A 21,580-nucleotide genomic window follows, 5' to 3' on the forward strand; every position below is an offset into this window, starting at 1 on the left:
ATACTTTGGCCACCTGATGAGAACTGACTCATTGGAAAAGACCCTGATGCTGAGAAAGATTGAGGGCAGGAGGAGAAGGGGACGACAGAGGATGAGATGGTTGGATGGCATCACCGACTCAATGGACATGAGTTTGGGTGGACTCCGGGAGTTGGTGATGGACAGGGAGGCCTGGCGTGCTGCAGTCCATGGGGTTGCAAAGAGCTGGACACGACTGAGGGACTGAACTGAACTGACAGCATTATAACTTTGTTTACATATCCATCAATGCCTATTAAATGCAGCGCCTCATACCAGGTCAATTATTTTTTGCATTCCCTCAGCATTTCTCAATGCAACTGAACAGAAGTGCTCAATAAATGAGCTTTTATAGTGATCCTTTCTCCCGTTTTCCAAACAACAGCACGAGAAGTTTAAACAAAGATTATTTAAAATTAAGACGGAATTTCTACCTCAAACTATAGCTTTCTCTCAATTGCAACTTCCTATTCCTTGAAAGTGTTAATATGGCAACTATGTTGCTACTTTCTAAGTATGATGTGAAAGTCTCTCAGTCCTCTCAGGACTCTTTGTGACCCCATGGACCCCAGGCCAGAATACTGGGAGCGGGTAGCCTTTCCCTTCTCCAAGAGGATCTTCCCAACCCTGGGATCAAACCCCAGGTCTCCCAGATTGCAGGTGGCACTGCAGGCACACTGCAGGCTTATCTAAGTATGATAGTAAGTTTATTAATAAAAAGAACTTCTTTACATGAAAAAAGACTGATAAAAATGCTCTGGTTACAAGTGGCTTTTTAAAACTTTTTATTTTGATATACAGTTGTATAGGACAGTGGTAAATAGAACAGAAAGATTGCTGTAAATCTAAAACTGCTCTAAAGGGAATTCCCTGGCTGTTCAGTGGTTAGGACTCAGCATTTTCACTGCCAGAGTCCAGGTTCAGTCCCTGGTGAGGAAACTAAGATTTCACAAGCTTCGCGGCATGGCCAAGAAATGAAATTAACTTAAAAAATAAAATAAAAAATAAAACTGTTCTAAAAGTAAAGTTTATTTTTAAAAAGTAGAACTACCACATGAACTAGCAAACCCACTTCCAGCTATATAGTCAAAAGAACTGAAAGCAGGGTTTTGAAGAGATATCTCACACCCATGTGCATGGCAGCAATAATCACAAGAGATGAAAGCAACCCAAATCCACCTCTAGATAAATGGATTAACAAAATGTGGCATACATACATACAAGGGAGTATTATTTAGCATCCAAAGGATGGAAATCCTGCCATACGCTACAACATACCTTACACCAGCAAGCCAGTCACAAAAAATAACTGTATGAATTTACTCATATGAATCAAATGCAGAGAAACTGTAAACGTAAAACAGTGGTTAGCAGCAACTGGGCTCAAGGTGGAAAGGGAAAGTTGCTTATTGAATTTCAGTTTTTCAAAATGAAAGAGTTATGGAGGGTTTTTTTTTTTTTACAACACTGAATAAACTTAACACTACTGAACCATACACTGAAAACTGGTTGACTGTCAATTTTATGTTTTTTACATCAAAAAAAATTTTATATAAATGGAATCACAGAATATGCAACCTTTTGAGATTAGCTTTCTTTCATTCAGCATAATTCCCTTGAGATCATCCAAGCTGTTTTGTGTATCAATAGTTATTTCTGAGTAGTATATTCCACAGTACGGATGTACCACGGTTTACTCACCCATTGAAGGACATCTGCGTTGTTTCCAGTTATTACTAAAAAAGCTACTATGAACATTTGCAGGTAAGTTTTTATGAGGATGTGTTTCCACTCTCTAAAATAAATGCCCAAGTGTGTACTTGATGGGTTGAATGCTAAGTGTATATTTAGTCTTACAAGAAACTGCAAACTGTTTCCATAGCGGCAGTACCATTTTACATTCCCACCAGCAACATGTGAGAGATGAAGTTTTTCTGCTTCTCCTGTCCAGCATGTGGTGTTAACTTGTTTTAATTTAGCTATTCTAAATAGGTACGTGGTGATATCTCAGTGGTTTCAATTTACACTTCCCTGGTGTTTAATGATGTTGAACATCTTTTTATTTGCTTATTTACCAGCTGAAATGTCTGTACATGTCTTTTGCCTATTTTCCAAACAGACTGTTCATTTTCTTTTACTGTTTTAAAGAGGTCTATATTTTCTAGAACAATCCTCTGTCAGTTTGTAATTTTGTTCTTCCAGTCTGCAGCCTACTTTTTCTTTTGTGTTTCACAAACAGAAGTTTATTTTGATGATGTCCAGTTTACCAATACTACCTCATATAGATCATGCTTCTGGTGCCACGTCTACCTTGCCTAAAATTACTTTGTCTTGAAACACAAACTGTTAGTTAAAATACATCTTATATAAGAATATAAAATTGATAATATAATTAAAAACATAAACACATTAATAAAAGTGAACATTTCTACTTACAAAAATCAACTTTTAAAAAATTTTCTAGGACTTAACATCATAAAGAGCAGTACACATGTCTACTGAAACAACAATAAATTACAGAATTTTTCCTAGCAGTTTCTCTGAGGGCCAAACTCTATCAAGGGAACAGCACTGATAAAAAAAATTGACTTAGGAAATTCCCTTGCTGTCCAGTGGCCAAGATCTGCACTTTCACTGTCAAGGACACAGGTTCAATCCCTGGTCAGGGAACTAAGATTCTACAAGCATGACACAGCTGAAAACACAAAATCTGATTTACCTGAATTAGTTTAATAGTATCTTGAACTAGGGCAAAAACAAATTTTAATGCTATATTTTAACATATACATATACACTGGCTTCCCTGGTGGCTCAGAGGTTAAAGCGTCTGCCTCCAATGAGGGAGACCCGGGTTCAATCCCTGGGTCGGGAAGATCCCCTGGAGAAGGAAATGGTAACCCACTCCAGTATCCTTGCCTGGAGAATCCCATGGACGGAGAAGCCTGGTAGGCTACAGTCCACGGGGTCGCAAAGAGTCGGACACGACTGAGCAACTGAACGGAACGGATACATATACACACACACACACAGAGATAACATCTTAATTCCTACAGATGCACTTTATTCTTATTCCCTCATTTATCTGTTCATACCAAAAATTCATGTTCATTACCAAAATTTGCAAAATATTTGCTTTCTCTTATTTGTAATTTTCTGTAGATGAAATGCCTTCAACCAGATATAACTATATTATGCTTGCTTGGCCAGAATGGTTCCATAAGCATATATTAACAGTATGCTTTCTTCTCTGCAAAGTTATTTCCTACAAACTAGTCAAAGTTGCCATTAAACAGATTTTTGGAGGTCAACTAGTGTTTTAAATTCTAACAAAAATACTTCTCAATAATCTAGAAATGAAAAATTCTTCATCCTAAATTGAAGTCAGTCCATTAAAACAAAAGAATGCTTAGCATTTTATTTGCTTGAAGCAAAAGCATAGCCTGCTACAATTTACAATAAACTAGCATTCCCTGCTCAATAAAATGTGCACAAAAGTAAACAAGATCAAATAACCCAAAGATTGAAAATCTTGGTACGTGCAAGCACACTTCACCTGAAAAGTCAAAAAGCAACAATAATATTGAGGTAATGAAAGGATTTTCAGATTTTCCATACTCAGTATCACTCTATTAATACTTAAGGCACGTTCGGGACTTCCCTATAGCTCAGATGGTAAGAAACCTGCCTGCAATGCAGGAGACCGGGGTTCCAACCCTGGGTTAGGAAGATTCCCTGGAGAAGGAAACTGCAACCCACTACAGCATTCTTGCCTGGAGAATTCCACAGAGGACCCTGGAGGGCTACAGTCCATGGGGTTGCAAAGAGTTGGACACAACTAAGCGACTAACATACACAACATCACCATGATATACACACATATCACCAAATATAAAGTATATTAACTTATATAAACTATATAATAAAACCATATACTTTAGTACTACTTTACAGTAAGTACAGATTATATTAATAAATTAATATGTACAAATTATAGGTAAACAAATATTTACCTCAACATTTTAATATATTCAGTAGTATTTGAGAAAGTGAGATCAACTGTTAAACAATATAGACAATATGTTTCATTCTAAATTTAAAATTAAACTACCATTTATTTTAAACTACCAATACTTATAAAAAACTAAATTGCATTATATATCAAAAACATTCACTGAGCAACAGAAATTATAACTTAAATTTTTACTCCTTAATGTTAAGAATTAAAGATTTTCCCCCCAGCTTTACTGAGAAAGAACTGACCCATAACACTGTATAAGATATACACATAATGATTTAATATATGTGTATGTATATATTTTGAAGTAAGATTCTGTAACGTAACATTAGACGCTTAATTCCTTGATGTTCCCCCTCGACTACAGGGATTATAAGTCATCTAACACCCCTTCTTCAACCACACTGTTTGTTTGGTTTATACTTTTTTTCTGACAGCATATAGTAGCTGCATTATATCTGGAATTAAAAATTCCCCAAACTCTATTAAAATAAATAGCAATTTGATGCAATATAAGGCCGAAGAATTGATGCTTTTGAACTGTGGTGTTGGAGAAGGCTCTTGAGAGTCCCTTGTACTGCAAGGAGATCCAACCAGTCCATTCTAAAGGAGATCAATCCTGGGTGCTCATTGGAAGGACTGATGCTAAAGCTGAAACTGCAATACTTTGGCCACCTCATGCGACGAGTTGACTCACTGGAGAAGACTCTGATGCTGGGAAAGGTTGGGGGCGGGAGGAGAAGGGGACGACAGAGAATGAGATGGCTGGATGGCATCACCGACTCTGTGGACATGAGTTTGAGTGAACTCCAGGAGTTGGTGATGGACAGGGAGGCCTGGCATGCTGTGATTCATGGGGTCGCGGAGAGTCGGACACGACTGAGCGACTGAACTGAACTGAAGGCTTATTTTTAGACTTTTCTTTCATTTCTAAATATTTGAGTTTATAACCATTAAGAATATTAATACTGTGCTCATCACCTTAGATTCTTCTACGACCAGGGTGGTCTCTTTCAATAATCAGTATTTTATTTTTTCTTGTTTAAGATTACTAATGAAATTTTATGTCACAGTGCCAATACATTCTAGAAAGGCCAATAAGAAATATTAAATCTAATTCCTCCTTTTAAAGAGCATTCTTTCAATATCCTATGAACACCAGGGTAACGAAACACAGCACCCCACAAAAACTAGGAACGGGACTACCTGCAGAAGGCCCTCCAGGCGATGACAAAATAGCTTAGGGAAACTGTTGAAGTGTGGGGTTCAGAACACAGTTCCACAGTCAACAAAAAAAAACTGCTTTAAAGACTGGGCTTTGTTGGGCCCCATCTGGACATAAAGACTAAGATTCTGTGGAGGTGAGGCCAGGAATCTGTATTTTTAACATACTCCCATGTGATTTTGTTGCACATTAAGTCTGAGAAACACATATAATTCATCACAACCTACTTACATGGGTAGCCAAGGAGATATGGGAATGTTCCAGAATACTTTAAAATACACAGTCAAACCTTCTATGATAAAAGGAGTTCAATTTATTTATTGTTACTGCATAAAGAGATGATTCTTCCTAGTTCTGGAATGATAGGTACCTATGAGAAAGCAACTACTGAAAATCTATGTTGTCAATGTTAAAAAACCTCAAGTGATCTTTAAAAAAAAAGATTCTCTTATTCTTTATAAATGCTCGCCATAAAGTAAAAGTATGGTTAGAGTAGGGAATAAGACCAATTAGTACAATTCTTTTTCCCCAAGTTAACTGCTAACACCAAAAAAGCTTAGTGCTGCTTTCAACCTATGACATTCTGCAGAATGCTGCTCCTAAACTAACAATGGCTAAAACATCCTTTTATGATTACATTAAGAATATCACTTAGATTGTAGGGTGCATTATTGTGTGCATAAAATTTTATTAAGATGGGAATATTTCCCCAATCATTTTGGTAGTTACTGGATAAATTAACCTTAAATATTTAAATTTATAAAACCATATTTCACAGTTATATTAAATTGATGCTCCCCGGAAGACAAAGCTGCAAATTAAAAATAAAGCCTCTAATACAAAGGTCCTGAATATGAATACAGCAGCACCACTTACTACCTGTGTGACCTTGGATAAGTAAGTTAAACTCTCTTAGCCTCAATTTCCTTATTAGGAGGATTAAATGAGATATATACATAAAGCTCTCAGCACAATTCCAGGTACACACTAGTCCTCAGTAAACATTAGCCCATATAAACACACAAGACCCCACAGTGTGCTGCAATCCGTGGGGTCACAGAGTTGGACACGACTGAGCGACTGAACTGAACTGAAACACACAAGAAACTATCAATGATGGTTGCTTCTGAAAAAAAAAAAAAGTAGTCTGGGTCAAGGGTGGAAAGACGACTCTTTGTATTTTTAACCAGTGCTTATAATACCTTTTTGAAAAATTTAAATCATCTATTTTGCTGTGGGATTTCTTAGTATTATGCACTGCAAAAGCTGAACTGTGACTGCTGAATTCGCAAAGGAGTAAGTCATAGTCTAATAATACTCACAAAGAAATACAACCTATCTGATTTCATGAATCTATTTCTTACTTGCTTCACAACAGACATTCTGGTCTTAACCAAAACACCTTAAACCAGAGGTTTTTCGACCTCGGATGACTTTGTCCCTCGGGGGACATCTGCCAACAGAGACATTCCTGGTTGTCACAAATTAGGAGGTATACTACAGGCATCTGGTGGGTAGTGGCCAAGAACACTGCCAAACATTCTATTACAGAGTATACAGGCCTGCTCCACAGTAACTGCAACCCAAGGAACCATTCCACTTCAGAGTAACCAGGTTCTTCATTACAATTACCAACAAAACAAAACACACCCACAAAATAAATTCTTCCCTCAAGTAATGAAGTAAAATCCTTAAGGACTGGCAGACTAGGAGCTTAGGAAACTAACCACTGTTGGCCACTGTTGTAAGTTTCCAAAATTCTACCACCTAGAATGGCTTAGGTTTGAGTGTCTACTCAGCTCAACACATTACAAGTTTTTAAAGCATTTATTATTAAGCCTTCCAAAAGTTCACTCTAAATGATTTCAAGAGATTACAGTTTACCATTTTTCCTGTTTTCAAATGATATCTGAAGAACCAAAAAGCTCAAACAATGTACTACTAAAGACTAAACAGGGCCTTTATTTCAGTATGTAGTTATCAAGTCTTTCCAATAAACTTGTTATTTTCACATTTCCCTTAATGCACTGGCCTTGGCCTACTTTATACATTCTGAGTATGTTAATTAATATCCTTCAAAAACTTAAGAAAATATTAATAACAGTCCTTGTTTCTAATCAAGAAGGCAAGAAAAGTTATCCGCAGCTAAGTAATTTTACAAGGCATGAAAGATTACAAACCAAATCATTCTGTCCTCCAACCTTAAAGCATATCTTGGTAAGCCTTAACAAAAAGTCATCCGTTAAGAAAGCGTTTTGGAAAATGTCTTTATCAATATTTGGGATTAATCTTTAAGAGTGCAAAACTGAACCAAGTGGCCATCAAAATTTAGAGTCTGTTCACAAGTAGGTTGGAAAGAATTCTGAAATACTGCTACTGCTAACAGTTATTAGTCATACTTTACTTTCATAGCAACTGCTTAACTTCTTTTACACCTTTAAATATATATATACACACCTTTCCCATTATATAAGAGTACTGTTTTAATACTTTAATACTGTTTAATAGTTCACCACATAATTTAAAACTTATTCTGATTAAGGAATTTTTAGGGCTGCCGTCTATGGGGTCGCACAGAGTCGGACACGACTGAAGCGACTTAGCAGCAGCAGCAGCAGGAAGACAAAAGAACATCTTAATTCCTTCCACCAAAACAAACCAAAAAAAAAAAAAAATACACAGAACAGTAAGCTGTGTTTGCAACTACAAGATACAATAAAGTTGCTATTCATTGCTTGTCCAATACATTATTTGCGATGGACACAGAGATCACCAGAACTTCTCCATTCACTCTAGATCACTCCCCCTGACCATCCAGAACTTTAGTATGTGTCCAAACCTGCATGCTCACGGTCTAATAATAAACCTAATTATACAACCTGTAACAGCCCCTGACAACCTTTTCCTTAAGAAGTCACAAAGGTGATTTAACCAGCACCTCAAACTCTTAGTAAACCTATTGCAAAAACAGATGTCCATTCCAGCCTCCAGGTTCTGCCGAGGGCTCAGGGCCTCTGGCGGTAGAGCGGAGAGGTGAAGATCCGCCAGAATCGAGAAGGACAGCCGCCGGGCGTTGGGCAGCAGAAGGTAACTGCTGGTTCATTTCTCTTTAAATCTGGCAGCACGTGGGGAGGCATTGTGAAGCCACCAACCCGCCTCCCCCTCTTCCACTCCGCACACGTACGTCTCCAATGCGCATGCTCCGCTCACACAGTCCTAGCAGAGTCGGAGCCAACCCCCTAAAAAGTCAACCTGGAAGCCGCAAACGGCCGGAGGCCGGGACAATGGGGGAGGGGGGACGCAGGCACCTCTGGGGAGGCAGACCCGGCCGCCGCCCCAAGCCAGAGCCCGCGGGCCGCAGCCCCGGGGCCCCGCAGGCCTGCACAGGAGCCGGAACCGCTCGGAGCACAAAGCCCCGAGCTGGCCAGCGAGCGGCTCTCGGCTCGGCCCGCTCCTACCCTCCCCCAGCCGGGCGGCGCAGCCGGAGCCCGTGCCAGGCGGAGGCAGGCGAGGCGGCGTCCCGCGCCCCGCGGGGCTCTCAGACCCCGTGCGCCAGCGACCAGGCCGCAGAGGCCGGCGCTTTTGTTGTCCGCCGCAACTACGCGGACCCGGCGCTGCCCGGGCAGAAGTTTGGCGCGCCTCACCTACCCGCCCCGCGGCCAGTTCCTCTCGCCCACCCTGCCCCCGGCTGCCCGCCCGCGGCTCGGACAGCCGAGCCCGCGACGCGCAGCCGGCCGGGCCCAGATGCTCCCCCTGCCTCGGGGGGTCCAGCGGTCTCGGGCGCACCTGAGCCCGGACCCGCCCCTCCAGGGAGCGCCCGCCGGGACCGGGTACCCACGGCCCCTCCCCCGCAACGTCCCGCCGAACGGGGGGGGAGGGGACAAGCTCCGCTGCCTCCCGGGGTGCCAGGCCCCGTCCGGGGGCCAAGGTGGGGCGCGTCCCCGCCCCCAACACCCGCGGAGAGCCAGGGAAGAAGTGACGGGCCCGGCCCGGACCGGCGCCCGGGCTCTCCACTCTCGCAGGCCCGCGCCCGATCTCGCCGGAGCCTGCCGCTCCCCTCGACCGTCCGGCCCGCCAGCCCGGGAGCGCCCGGGAGGAGGGGAGACGCGGGCAGCTGCTCGGCGCGATCGCGGCCCGGCCCGCCGCCCCGCCGCCCGCTCGCTCACCTGCCAGCTGTCTTCGCAGTAGCAGTGCCGACTGCAGCTCCGTCATCCTCCCCGCCAAGGGCCCGGGCTGGCGCCGGGGCTTCCGATGGTCTGGGCACAGGCTCCGGAGCTGCTGGAGCTGGGTGTGCTGAGGAACCCGGGCCCCCACGACGGGAGCGCCGAAGCCGAGGGAGGCTGGGCTGTGGCGGCGGTAGCGGCGCCTCGCTGCCGGTGCGAGTCCGCTCGCTTCAGCTTTCCTCACAGCGCCTCACGCCCGGAAGGGGAGGGTACCCGTGCCGCCGCGGCGCGCACTGGGACTTCGCTCGCCCGCTTCCCTCCTTCAACCCGCCCGTCGGCCCCACCGGTGCCTTCCCCCGCCACAGCCTCACAGCGCGCAGGGCCGCTCCGCGCAGGCGCGCTGGGGCTGCCTCCTTCGGAAGCAGCCCGCCCGCTAGCCCTACCCCTCTGCCTCCTGCTCCGCCTCCGGAGGCGGAACCCCGCCCCCTACGCGCAGTGGCCTCTGTCGCCGCCATCTTGGGAAGGTCGCCGCCCGGCCAAGTGCCTGGGCCCGGCGGCAGACGCCCCGCGGACGCCATGACAGAGAGGTCGTGGAGGGTCAAGACGCCGCCTCCGAGTCGAAGCAGGTGGTCAGCAGGGAGCGAAGGGGCCAAGAGAAGTGACAGGTGCCTAGTTGCTGGCGAGTGCCCAACAGCACACAGGGTGTGCGAATTAGTCATTGTTAAAGCCGAACTTAGTACTGGTGTGCCCCATTTTAAGCACACCCCCAAAATAGACTTCATATATGCTGGTAATTCACTTTACAGAAAGATACACAAAAAGATTCTTCAAGTAAAATGCTCTGCATCTCATAGTACAAAATGTTTAAACATCGTGAATAATCTCTATGTGTAAAGTGAGTTGAGATTAGCAAAATCTGATATACACAGTAAAAAAATGTCCAGAAAGGCATCTATTATGTAAAGTCAAAGTGTGGGATCTAAAGTTTGGAAAAAATCACTCTACCTCCTCTCACCCTTATTCCAACAGCCCTCTGCCTTGCATAACACATTCTCAATAAACAGACAAAGCAGAAGGAAAAAATGATACCTAGCGGCACTCAAATTTGTATTTGTTCCTTCAACAAATATTTATTAAAGCCGCATTAACCTTATACCTGAACTGGATGGCTCTGTTCCTAGCCTCAAAGGGCTTACAGTCTCTGCGCTCCAGGTAAGGTAGCCAGAGAAGGAGCAGGTTCTAATACAGTTTATTGACTCAAAAAATTACTGAAAAAACTGTGCTCACTCTCCCCGCAAGAACAAGAATTAAAAAGAACAAATAAACAATCTGAATAAAAACATAAATCGACCATTTAATAAAAAGGAGTAAGTTTGGACTCCAGTGGGAAACAACTCCAAGAAGCTAACCCAGATTTTGTGAAGCCTAACATTTGCCCCATTTGAAGGACTCTCTTTAAGGGAAAACATTTTTAAATAGGGTTGGAATATGACTGTCTATTTAGAATGAGAAGATAAACCACAAATAACTGTAGTCTTAGAGAATTGTTCCTTTTCTCTAAGATCTCTTTAGGCAGGTTATCAGAAATCCTGCTTGGCTTCAGCATGGTTTCTTCTCTCACCTAGAACAAATTCCAGCCCTGTCAGGGACTCTAAAGATTCTTTAGCTTTACCCAGAAAGAAAAAAAAAAATCTGTTTCTGACACTAACCCTCTTTTCTGGATCAAGAAAATCTTTCTTTTTAAGTAAATTTTTACTTTTATCAAAAAAGCAAATATACAGTTCATAATCAGTGTATTAAGGATTATTGTGAAAAGCAAACATGGAGGGGAGGGGAATTAAAAAACGTATTTCTCACATAGTTCCTTCCTCATTCCTAAATCCTGCTTACCACAGGCAATCCTTTTTAACTCTTTCAGTAGTTTCTTCTGGTAGTTACCTTCATTTATTCAAAATGATATAATGCTTTTTCTCGATTTATCCATTTTAGACCTTATGTATTTATTCTTATTGTAACTGATAAGAATTTAACTGACATGCTACTTTCCATCTTTTACTCTCCTAAACCATTTAATTATCATATTTATTTATATCAATAAATGATTTTTACACTATTATAATTTCTTAAATGTTGAATGTGCATGCATGCTAAGTCACTTCAGCCATGTCCAAAGCTTTGCAACCCTATGGACTATATAACCCACCAGGCTCCTCTATCCATGGGATTCTCCAGGCAAGAACACTGGAATGGGTTGCCATTTCCTTCTCCAGGGGATTTTCCCAACCTAGGGATCGAACCTCTCTCTTATGTGTCCTACATTGGCAAGTGTGTTTTTTACCACTTGTGCCATCTGGGAACCCCAAATGTTGAATAGGAGAGCCAAATACTGTAATAGATTATATTTATTCCTTACACAGAATTTTTTTTTTGAGAACTAGCAATTCAAATTATATTGTTTTCTGGCAGTATCTTGATTATAAGTCTTCCCTGCCCATTCCCATCCCAGTGCTATTGCACCAATTATCCTACCAAGCCCTTTTTCTCAGAAATTTCCCTCCTAAAAGTCTCTATATTACCCTCTAACCTAGGTTGGTTGCTTTAGGCTGTGCTTGCTACATAGAAATCTTCTTAGGACTCCCCCATGGCTGCTCTCCTTGGTTGCTGAATCTACTGCATCCTGGATCAAGTGTAATTCTTTTTTGTTTGCTCCCTTCTTTTGCCAGAGAATATTATCACATAACTTCTGATGAGTACACATGAGGCAGATTTTCAAATATTATAACAATGTTTGAAAAATGCCATTATTTTAAACAGCTTTAATTAAGTGCCAGTTTAGCTGGGTATAGAATTTTGTCTAAAATCAAATACATTTTCTTCAAAAATGTGAAAGCATTGGTCCATTGTCCTTTAGCATCCAGTGTTGCTATTGATTCTTAGTCTATTGTCACTGACCTTTTCTTTTTCTCCTCTGGATAGTCTTAGGATTTTTGTTGTTGTTATTTTTGGTATTCTATGTTCATGTGTCTGTAGGGTGTTTTCTTTTTCAATTCACTGTGTTCACAGTGAGCTTTGTGGTGATAGAATGGTTGTTTTCATACAGAGATAAGCTTAGAATAATGAGACAGTCTGCATTTTCCTGGTATATAAAAATTATTTTTAAAAGCAATTGAGCTTTTTAAAGGAAAATTTATGTTTTGTTTTTGTTGGCTGCTTGCAATTTATTGTCCACTTGGTGCAAGGCACAGGGTTATGAGATGTGAGAAGGCTCTCATGTGATTTGGATAGTAAAGAGTAAGGTCTCTTAACTTCCTTTTTGGTGTTTTGCTGTTTTGATATTAAAAGCTGAACTCCTTCCATTGGCTGCAACCTGCTTAGTCTTGGGGAGAGGAGGGAGGGGAAAGAGAGGGGATGGGGAGGGCTCTGATGAACCTAGCGTCTTGGAAGGAAGCCTGGCAGCTGATGGTGGTCACTCAGGATGGGGGCCTGCAGTTCGTTTTGCCAGGCTGGCCACCAGGCTGTTGCTTCCCCATGGCTTACAGAGCCAGGTCACAGGTGATCATGCTGGTGGAGGCCTGGGCAGACTCTGAGTGCTCTGGGGACTCCAACACTGTGGCCATAAACAGGAGAGTGGACTTCCTGAAAAAGAAGCTTGCCCACCAGTATACTGGGTGTGCCTTGGGGAGACCCTGGTGGTGGGGGAAGACCATGTGGTGGGGTATGGCTTCTGCAGGAGCTGTTACTAGAAGTGAAGTCAAGCTGGTGCTGGTAGTAGTCATGAGGGGGATGGCTACCTTGCTCTAGCTTGCAGGCTAGTGGAAATCTTCGTGGTAACCCCTCATGGGCCTCGCTATCATGGACAGCAGGAACTGGGACACTAGGCCGCAGAGCCCATCTACCTAGGAGAAAGTGGGTGGCTGCTCCACGAAGCAGATGTGCAGGGTTATTTTTTAATTTTTATTTATTTATTTTTGGCTGAGCTGGGTCTTCCTTGCTGCCCAGGACTTTCTCTAGTTATGGCATGTTAGCTTCTCATCATGGTGGCTTCTCTTGTTGTGGACTGTGCGCTCTATGGCACACAGGCTCAGAAGTTGTGGCACATGGGTTTAGTTACCCAACAGCATGTGGAATCTTCCCGAACCAGGGATCAAACCGGTGTCCCCTGCATTCAGTTCAGTTCAGTTCAGTTCAGTCACTCAGTTGTGTCCGACTCTCCACGACCCCATGAATCACAGCACGCCAGGCCTCCCTGTCCATCACCAACTCCCGGAGTTCACTCAAACTCACGTCCACAGAGTCGGTGATGTCATCCAGCCATCTCATTCTCGGTCGTCCCCTTCTCCTCCCGCCCCCAACCTTTCCCAGCATCAGAGTCTTTTCCAGTGAGTCAACTCATCACATGAGGTGGCCAAAGTATTGCAGTTTCAGCTTTAGCATCAGTCCTTCCAATGAACACCCAGGATTGATCTCCCTTAGAATGGACTGGTTGGATCTCCTTGCTGTACAAGGGACTCTCAAGAGTCTTATCCAACACCACAGTTCAAAAGCATCAATTCTTCGGCGATCAGCTTTCTTCACAGTCCAACTCTCACATCCATACATGACCACTGGAAAAACCATAGCCTTGACTAAACGGACCTTTGTTGGCAAAGTAATGTCTCTGCTTTTCAATATATTATCAACCTAGAGCCAGACATCTTGGAATGTGAAGTCAAGTGGGCCTTAGAAAGCATCACTACGAACAAAGCTAGTGGAGGTGATGGAATTCCAGTTGAGCTATTTCAAATCTTGAAAGATGATGCTGTGAAAGTGCTGCACTCAAAATGCCAGCAAATTTGGAAAACTCAGCAGTGGCCACAGGACTGGAAAAGGTCAGTCTTCATTCCAATCCCAAAGAAAGGCAATGCCAAAGAATGCTCAAACTACCACACAATTGCACTCATCTCACACGCTAGTAAAGTCATGCTCAAAATTCTCCAAGCCAGGCTTCAGCAATATGTGAACCGTGAACTCCCAGATATTCAAGCAGGTTTTAGAAAAGGCAGAGGCACCAGAGATCAAATTGCCAACATGCGCTGGATCATGGAGAAAGCAAGAGAGTTCCAGAAAAACATCTGTTTCTGCTTCATTGACTATGCCAAAGCCTTTGACTGTGTTGATCACAATAAACTGTGGAACATTCTGAAAGAGATGGGAATATCAGACCACCTGACCTGCCTCTTGAGAAACCTGTATGCAGGTCAGGAAGCAACAGTTAGAACTGGACATGGAACAACAGACTGGTTCCAAATAGGAAAAGGAGTACGTCAAGGCTGTATATTGTCACCCTGCTTATTTAACTTATATGCAGAGTACATCATGAGGAACACTGGGCTGGAAGAAGCACAAGCTGGAATCAAGATTGCTGGGAGGGATATCAATAATCTCAGATATGCAGATGACACCACCCTTATGGCAGAAAGTGAAGAGGAACTCAAAGGCCTCTTGATGAAAGTGAAAGAGGAGAGTGAAAAGGTTGGCTTGAAGCTCAACATTCAGAAAACAAAGATCATGGCATCTGGTCCCATCACTTCATGGGAAATAGATGGAAAAACAGTGGAAACAGTGTCAGACTTTATTTTTTTGGGCTCCAAAATCACTGCAGATGCTGATTGCAGCCATGTAATTAAAAGACGCTTGCTCCTTGGAAGGAAAGTTATGACCAACCTTGATAGTATATTAAAAAGCAGAGACATTACTTTGCCAACCAAGGTCCGTCTAGTCAAGGTGTCCCCTGCATTGGCAGGTGGATTCTTAACCATTGGACCACTAGGGAAGTCCAAAAAAGCAGTTGATTTTTATATGTTGATTCTACAACTTTACTAAACTATAAATTAACATTTATGTATAGATGATTTTGTTTTTATACATAAATAATATATGTCCAAATATTGGCATTTCTATTTCTTCCTTTTGATGAATCATTTCTCTTTTTGCCTCACTGTGCTGGCTAGGATCTCCGTCACAGTTGCATAGTTCATTATTTTTTTTCAGGTTGTAGATTTTTTGTGGACTCTTTTAGCAGGTTAAGGAAGTTCTCTTCTAGTCCTTACTTATTAAGATTTAGTTTTACAATAATTCCCAAATTTGTATCTTCAGCCTAGATCTTTCACCAGTTTATGCCAGCACATCCAACTGTCTAACTCTGTGTTCACTGATTTAACAAATGTTTTATTGAGCACTTACTGTGAGCTAGAGTTGATTCTAAGACCTAGGGCCCGGGAGTAGACAGACCAAGTCCCTGCCCACATGGATGAACATCCAGTGGGACAGGACAGTTAGTTAAAAAGGTAAACAGATATTAAACAAGTCATCATTGGATTATGATAAGTGCTTCCTGGGTAGTGCTAGTGGTAAAGAACCCACCTGCCAATGCAGGACACATAAGAGACACAGATTTGATTCTTGAATCAGAAAGATCCCCTGGAGGAGGACATGGCAACACTCTCCATCATTCTTGCCTGGAAAACCCCACAGACAGAGGAGCCTGGTGGGCTATGGTGCATAGGGTCACAAAGAGTCAGACACAACTGAAGCAACGTAGCACTCAGACACATGATGGAAATAAAAAGGATAAGGAAAAGGGTTTATTTTTGATAAAGTAGTCAGGGAGTCCTCTTTCAAGAGATTATACTTGAGCTGAGTTCTGAATTACAAGTAAGAGATCCCATTTGAGGATTCTGGGCAAGAGCATTCCAGGCTGAGGAAAAGCTACTGCTAAGATCCTATGGGAAGAAAGAGCTCGGCTTGTACAGAGACTAGAAAAAGGGTCAGCACACGTGAAGTGACTCGACAGGAGCCTGATGTAAAGGGTGCTAAGAGCAGGTTGGAAAGCCAGACAGGGGTTATCATACCGGAAACCTTGTCGACCACAGGAAACAGTATGGATTTTAGTTTAGTTACAGTGGAAGCCTTGAAATGGGGGCAATCAGATTTATATTGTTTAAAGCTCCCTTTGGTGCTTATAGAAGACTTTGCTAGGTCAGTCAGAAGGCTATTGCAGAAGATGAAGCAAAATGCAGTGGTAACTTGAACCAGAGTGGGGGCAAAAATGGAAAAGCAGGTATGGGGAGGGGAGATTGCGAATGAAGTTGAGATACATTTCGGAAGTAAAATAGAAAGGGCTTGATGGTGGATGTCGGTGAAGGGGAAACATGACTCCTAGGTTTATGGAAATACTGGCTTGATTTCAAATGGGGGAAGAGAACAACAGGTTTGGCAGGGTTTATCAAGGGATCTATCTTGGATGAGTTATATTTTAGCTCTTTATTAGACATCCTAGCAGAGATGGCAAATTACCATATGAATGCATAAGACTGGAGCTCAGAGGAGAGGCCAAGGTTATAAATTTGGAGAGATCAGGCTTCCTAAGGATAGAATAAACAATTTGTTTTTGGCTGTGTAAGGCAGCTTTCAGGATCTTAGTTCCCCAAGCAGGGCTAGAACCTGGGTCACAGAAGTGAAAGCTCCAGAATACTAACCACTAGGCCTAACCATGAGGGAACTTCTCAGATTTATTTTTTTAAGCATACAAATGAATCCAGAAGTACTCAGACATTTAGAGGTCAGGCTGAGGAGGAGGAGCCAGCAATGGAGGGTCAGAAAAATTGCACACAAAGAAAAACCAGTGTTTGGTGTTACAAAAGCCAAGATAGCAGCAAATGTTCCCAGGAGGAAGGAATGGTCAGTTGCCTACTGAGAGACAGAGAAAGATGAGGGCTGAAAAGGATGCACTGAATTTTTTTTTTTTTTTTGGATTGATACAACTGGCATTTATTAGAAATTCACTATGTACAAAATAACTGAAGAACTACTTTGATGCACTTGCTCACAGATTCTGTACATTGACCCTATTGTTCCCATTCGAAAGATAAGGAAACTGAGGCTTAGATTCAGTGGACTACTCAAGTATCAAATCCTCTTAAACCATAGTAAGTGATAGAACTAGGATTCAGACCCCAGTCTGTCTGTTGCCAAAGCCTGAGTTATTACCCACTGGAGCGCACAGCCTTCCCTCATGGCAGGTGTGAGAGGCTGCAGTTTGTCTCCTTAATGTACTAAGTTACTTAACAACTCACTCAGGCATGACCATACCACCAGTTTCACATTTCACTACCTGAAAGAGCTTAGTAACACTTCACACCTGGGGTTTGTGCGTTTTGCCTTCTAAATCTTTTAGAAAAACGTTCAGTGAAGCAATTGCCAGTATTAACCTGCAGTTGGTCTCAGTATTACTTCTACTCTATTCAGAAAAATATATAATCTATGCTTTTAGAATTTTTTATTGAGGTATAATTGACACATTAGTTTCAGATATAACAGCATGGTGATTCCATGTTTGTATACGCTGAGATCACCACAGTAAGTCTACTTACCATCCATCACCATACATAATTAACAAAAGAATTTTTTTCTTACAGTGAGAACTTTGAAGATGTACTCTCTTAGCAACTTTTAAGTATTCAATACAGTATTACTAACTGCAGTCACCATGATGTATATTTCGTCCCTGTGACTTGTTTTATAACAAGTTGATTCCTTTCACATTCTCCACCACCACTCCCCCAACCGTGCACTGAATTTTGAAACTGGGAAACTGTTTTGACCTTGATAGGAGCATTCTGATGGAGCAGTTTTGACAGCAGGCGGAGCAAAGTGGGTTGAAAGCTGAATTCAAGATGGAAAAACAGAGATCTCAGTGTCGAGTGCTTATTTGAGGTTTGTGGTCATGAACTGAAAATGGAACCAGTAGGGCCAGCTCAGTAATTTTTTTTTTCTGGCAGTGTTCAGTTGCTCAGGTGCAGACATGAAAAACTCTGATAGTTGGGGTACATTTAGGGTTGGTGGCTAGCCAGTCAAGTAAATGGAGGTTGAGATGGAGACCAGCAAGTTAGTTGAGGGTGTATGAAGAGAGTGCCTGTAGTAATGGACTCTTTTCTAAGCTGAGCAGAGAAGGAAGTGAAAATGGGTGGGAGCTGATAGTGAAAAAGTGATACAGATAATGGGGTCTTGATGAGTTTGAAGAGTTGTGTGGTGTAGACACTAAACCAAAGGGCCTGGAAGGATAGGAAATGGTGGTCAGAGTAGGTGGCTTGAAATTTAGAATTCAGTTGAGGTATGGTTATGGGGGGTGAGTTGGTCTCCTGTGAACCTGACAGAGGCTGGCTGGTGGGGAAAGGAGGGGAAGAAGTCAAGGGGGTGACAGGCAGAAGTACTGGATAGTTCATCCACATGGGTAATTAAGTCCCCAAGGACAAGAGTTGGAGTAGGATGAAGGGGAAGTCTGTGACCAGGAGACAAAGTCATTGATGAATGGGTCCACAGATAACAGCAATAGAGTAGTAAGTGGTACAGCAGAGATGGCATTAACCTCAAAGAGCTCGGGACTGGGGACTTCCCTTGGGGTCCAGAGGCTAAGACTCCAAGTTCCCAAGGCAGGGGGCCTGGGTTCAATCTCTAGTAAGGGATCTAGATCCCATATGTCACAACTAAGAGTTCACGTGCCACAACTAAAGATCCCCTAGTGCCACAACAAAGATTGAAGATCCCGCATGCCGGAACTAAAACCCAATGTAGCCAAATAAATCTTTTTTTCGCTTTTTGTTTTGTATTGGGGTACAGCCGATTAACAATGTTGTGACAGCTTCAGGTGAACAGTGAAGGGACTCAGCCATACATATACATGTATCTATTCTCCCACATAAAAGTAATAATAATAAAAGAAAAGTGCTCGGGTTTGGGAAGGTAAAGGATAAGAAAGATTAGGAAGCAGCAGTAAGGAACCAGGAAACTGTGCTAAACCTGCTGGCCCTGAGAGCCATGAAATGTGAGAGAAGGAGACATCCTTCCCTTGAGAAGGCTGAGGAACCTGAGTGTTTAGAAGATCGCTGGGTTCAGATAAGGCCAGGAGGTGAAGAAGCATCCTATGAGCTCCTCAAACTACCCCAACCAGAACTCACTGCTGGGTCTTCCCTGGTGGTCCAGTAGTTAGGACTCTGAACTTTCACTGCAAGGGCACAAGTTCAATCCCAGGTCAGGAAACTCAGATTCCACAAGCCTTGGCACAGCCAAAAAAAGGCAAAAACAGAGTACAGAAGTACTCACCTCTGGATGGGGTTGGAGGAGATGTATGAGGAGTAAGGGACTAGAATGTACACACTGCTATATATAAAATAGACAACAGGGACCTACTGAACCACACAATATCTTGTAATAACTTATAATTGAATCTGAAAAAAAGTATATTTTTTATGTATTAATAAATCACTTTTTTGTACACCTGAACCTAATGCACCATTGTAAATCAATTTTTTAAAATGGCTAGTTAAAAAAAAAGAACTCATCTTCTCTCCAATCTGTTCCGACATAACCAACAGTAAGTACCCCATCATCTGTGTTCCCTCTTTTCCATCCCCTTGGACACTCCTTAACCCAGACCTGGACTGCTACAACCTCTGTAAGAGTCTCCTGGCCACTGGTCTTGACCTTCCCTCCCTTCATCTATTTTCTGCAGCCACAGCAAAACTTTCAAACTGCAAATCTGCTGTTGTCCCAATCCTACCTAACACTTTTCAATGACCTCTCAACTATCGTAGGACGAAGCCCAAGCTCCCCAGTGTGATTTGATTGTACTTTACAGTCTAGTCTTCGGGACCTCTCCACATTTACCATAACTCTCATCCTGTACCTCTTCCTGACACTCTCTGTTCCTAGCACAGTACATTTCTTTTCCTTCCTCCAAACGTCAAGAGTTTTTTTTTACACCTCTGGGTCTTTCCACTTGCTGCTCCAATGGCCCAGGACACACTTTCCTGCTGTGTACTTGGAAAGTTCCTATTAATTCATCTTTCAGGTCCTTGAAGGGAGCAATTTCCTCCAGAAAACCTTTCTCAATCTTAAAATTAATCTTACTCCTATATTTCCTATTTCTAGTATGTATTACATATCCCACCCTAACATTTACAATGCAGTATTTCAACTTTTTTTCCTTTTCAGTTGTCTGTAAGCTTTGGGATAGCAGGACTCTATTTTACTTCTCTGTTCTCAGAATTTAATATAATGATGCTCTGAAGTAGGCACTCAACAAATATCTGGTGAATAAATGAGTCCATCCTATTAAATTAATAATCAGATAATCTTTCAAGGCTAGTGCAGGCCTATGTTCTTGAATTTGGGTTTGTGTACCCGGCAGAGGGTGGTAACGCAGTGATGTGCCAAGGTGTTCTTGAAGCCTCAGAACAAGCCTCTTTTGGATTGTCAATTTCACCAACTTGTTTGATATTTGAAAGTTAAAAATACTTAAAGGGAAGCATATAATTTTAAATGTTTATATTAGGAAATAAGAAAGACTGAGAACATAATAAGGTAAGCATTTATTGTAAAAAGTTAGAAATAAAATAGCAAAATAAACACAAAGAATGATACTGGGCCAACTGGATATCCACATACAAGAGAATGATGTTGGATCCCTACCTCTCACCTTATGCAAACTCAAAATGGACCAAATTCTAAGTATAAGAACTAAAACTATAAAACTCTTACAAGAAAAAATAATAATAAATCTTTGTAACCTTGGATTAAGCAATAGTTTCTTAGATAAGCCACCAAAAGCACATGCAACAAGAGAAAAAAATTGATAAATTGGACATCATCAAAATTTAAATGTTTATGCTTTGAAGGACAATGTTGAGAAAATGAAAAGAAAACCTTCCAAAAAGGAGAAAAGTTTTACAAATCATGTATTTGATACAGGATTTCCATCTGTAATACATACAACATTTGTACAACTCAATAATAAAAAGACAACCCAATTTTAAAATGAACACAGGATCTGAATGGACATTTCTCTGAAGTAGATATACTAATGGCCAATAAGCACATGAAAAGATATCAATATCATTAGGCATAAGGGAAATGCAACCAAAACCACAGTGAGTTATTACCTCACAACCACTAGAATGGATAGAATCAAAAAGACAGATGATAGGGACTTCCTTGGTGGTGCAGTGGATAAGAATCCACCTGCTAATGCAGGGGCCCTGGGTTCAATCCCTGGTCTGGGAAGATTCCACATGCCTTGGAGGAATTAAGCCCGTGCACCACAACTACGGAGCCCAAGCTCTA

General features: G+C 42.2%; 1 protein-coding gene and 1 pseudogene across 1 annotated transcript in view; one reads left to right on the plus strand and one right to left on the minus strand.

The window, feature by feature from the left end:
• UBE2G1 (ubiquitin conjugating enzyme E2 G1) overlaps positions 1-9,829 on the minus strand; it is a 90,012-nt gene extending 80,183 nt beyond the window's left edge. Inside the window, exon 1 of the mRNA XM_088828804.1 lies at positions 9,425-9,829. Within this exon, the coding sequence (XP_088684930.1) occupies positions 9,425-9,470 (46 nt within the window). The 5' untranslated portion in view covers positions 9,471-9,829. The remainder of the gene's footprint in view (positions 1-9,424) is intronic.
• LOC148774685 (uncharacterized) lies at positions 8,425-9,237 on the plus strand (annotated as a pseudogene).
• Positions 9,830-21,580: the final 11,751 nt, after the last annotated feature.

The sequence above is a fragment of the Moschus berezovskii genome, chromosome 20 (assembly GCF_049115385.1).
Source record: "Moschus berezovskii isolate FMDL1 chromosome 20, NW_MosBer_1.0, whole genome shotgun sequence".
Lineage (NCBI taxonomy): Eukaryota > Metazoa > Chordata > Mammalia > Artiodactyla > Moschidae > Moschus > Moschus berezovskii.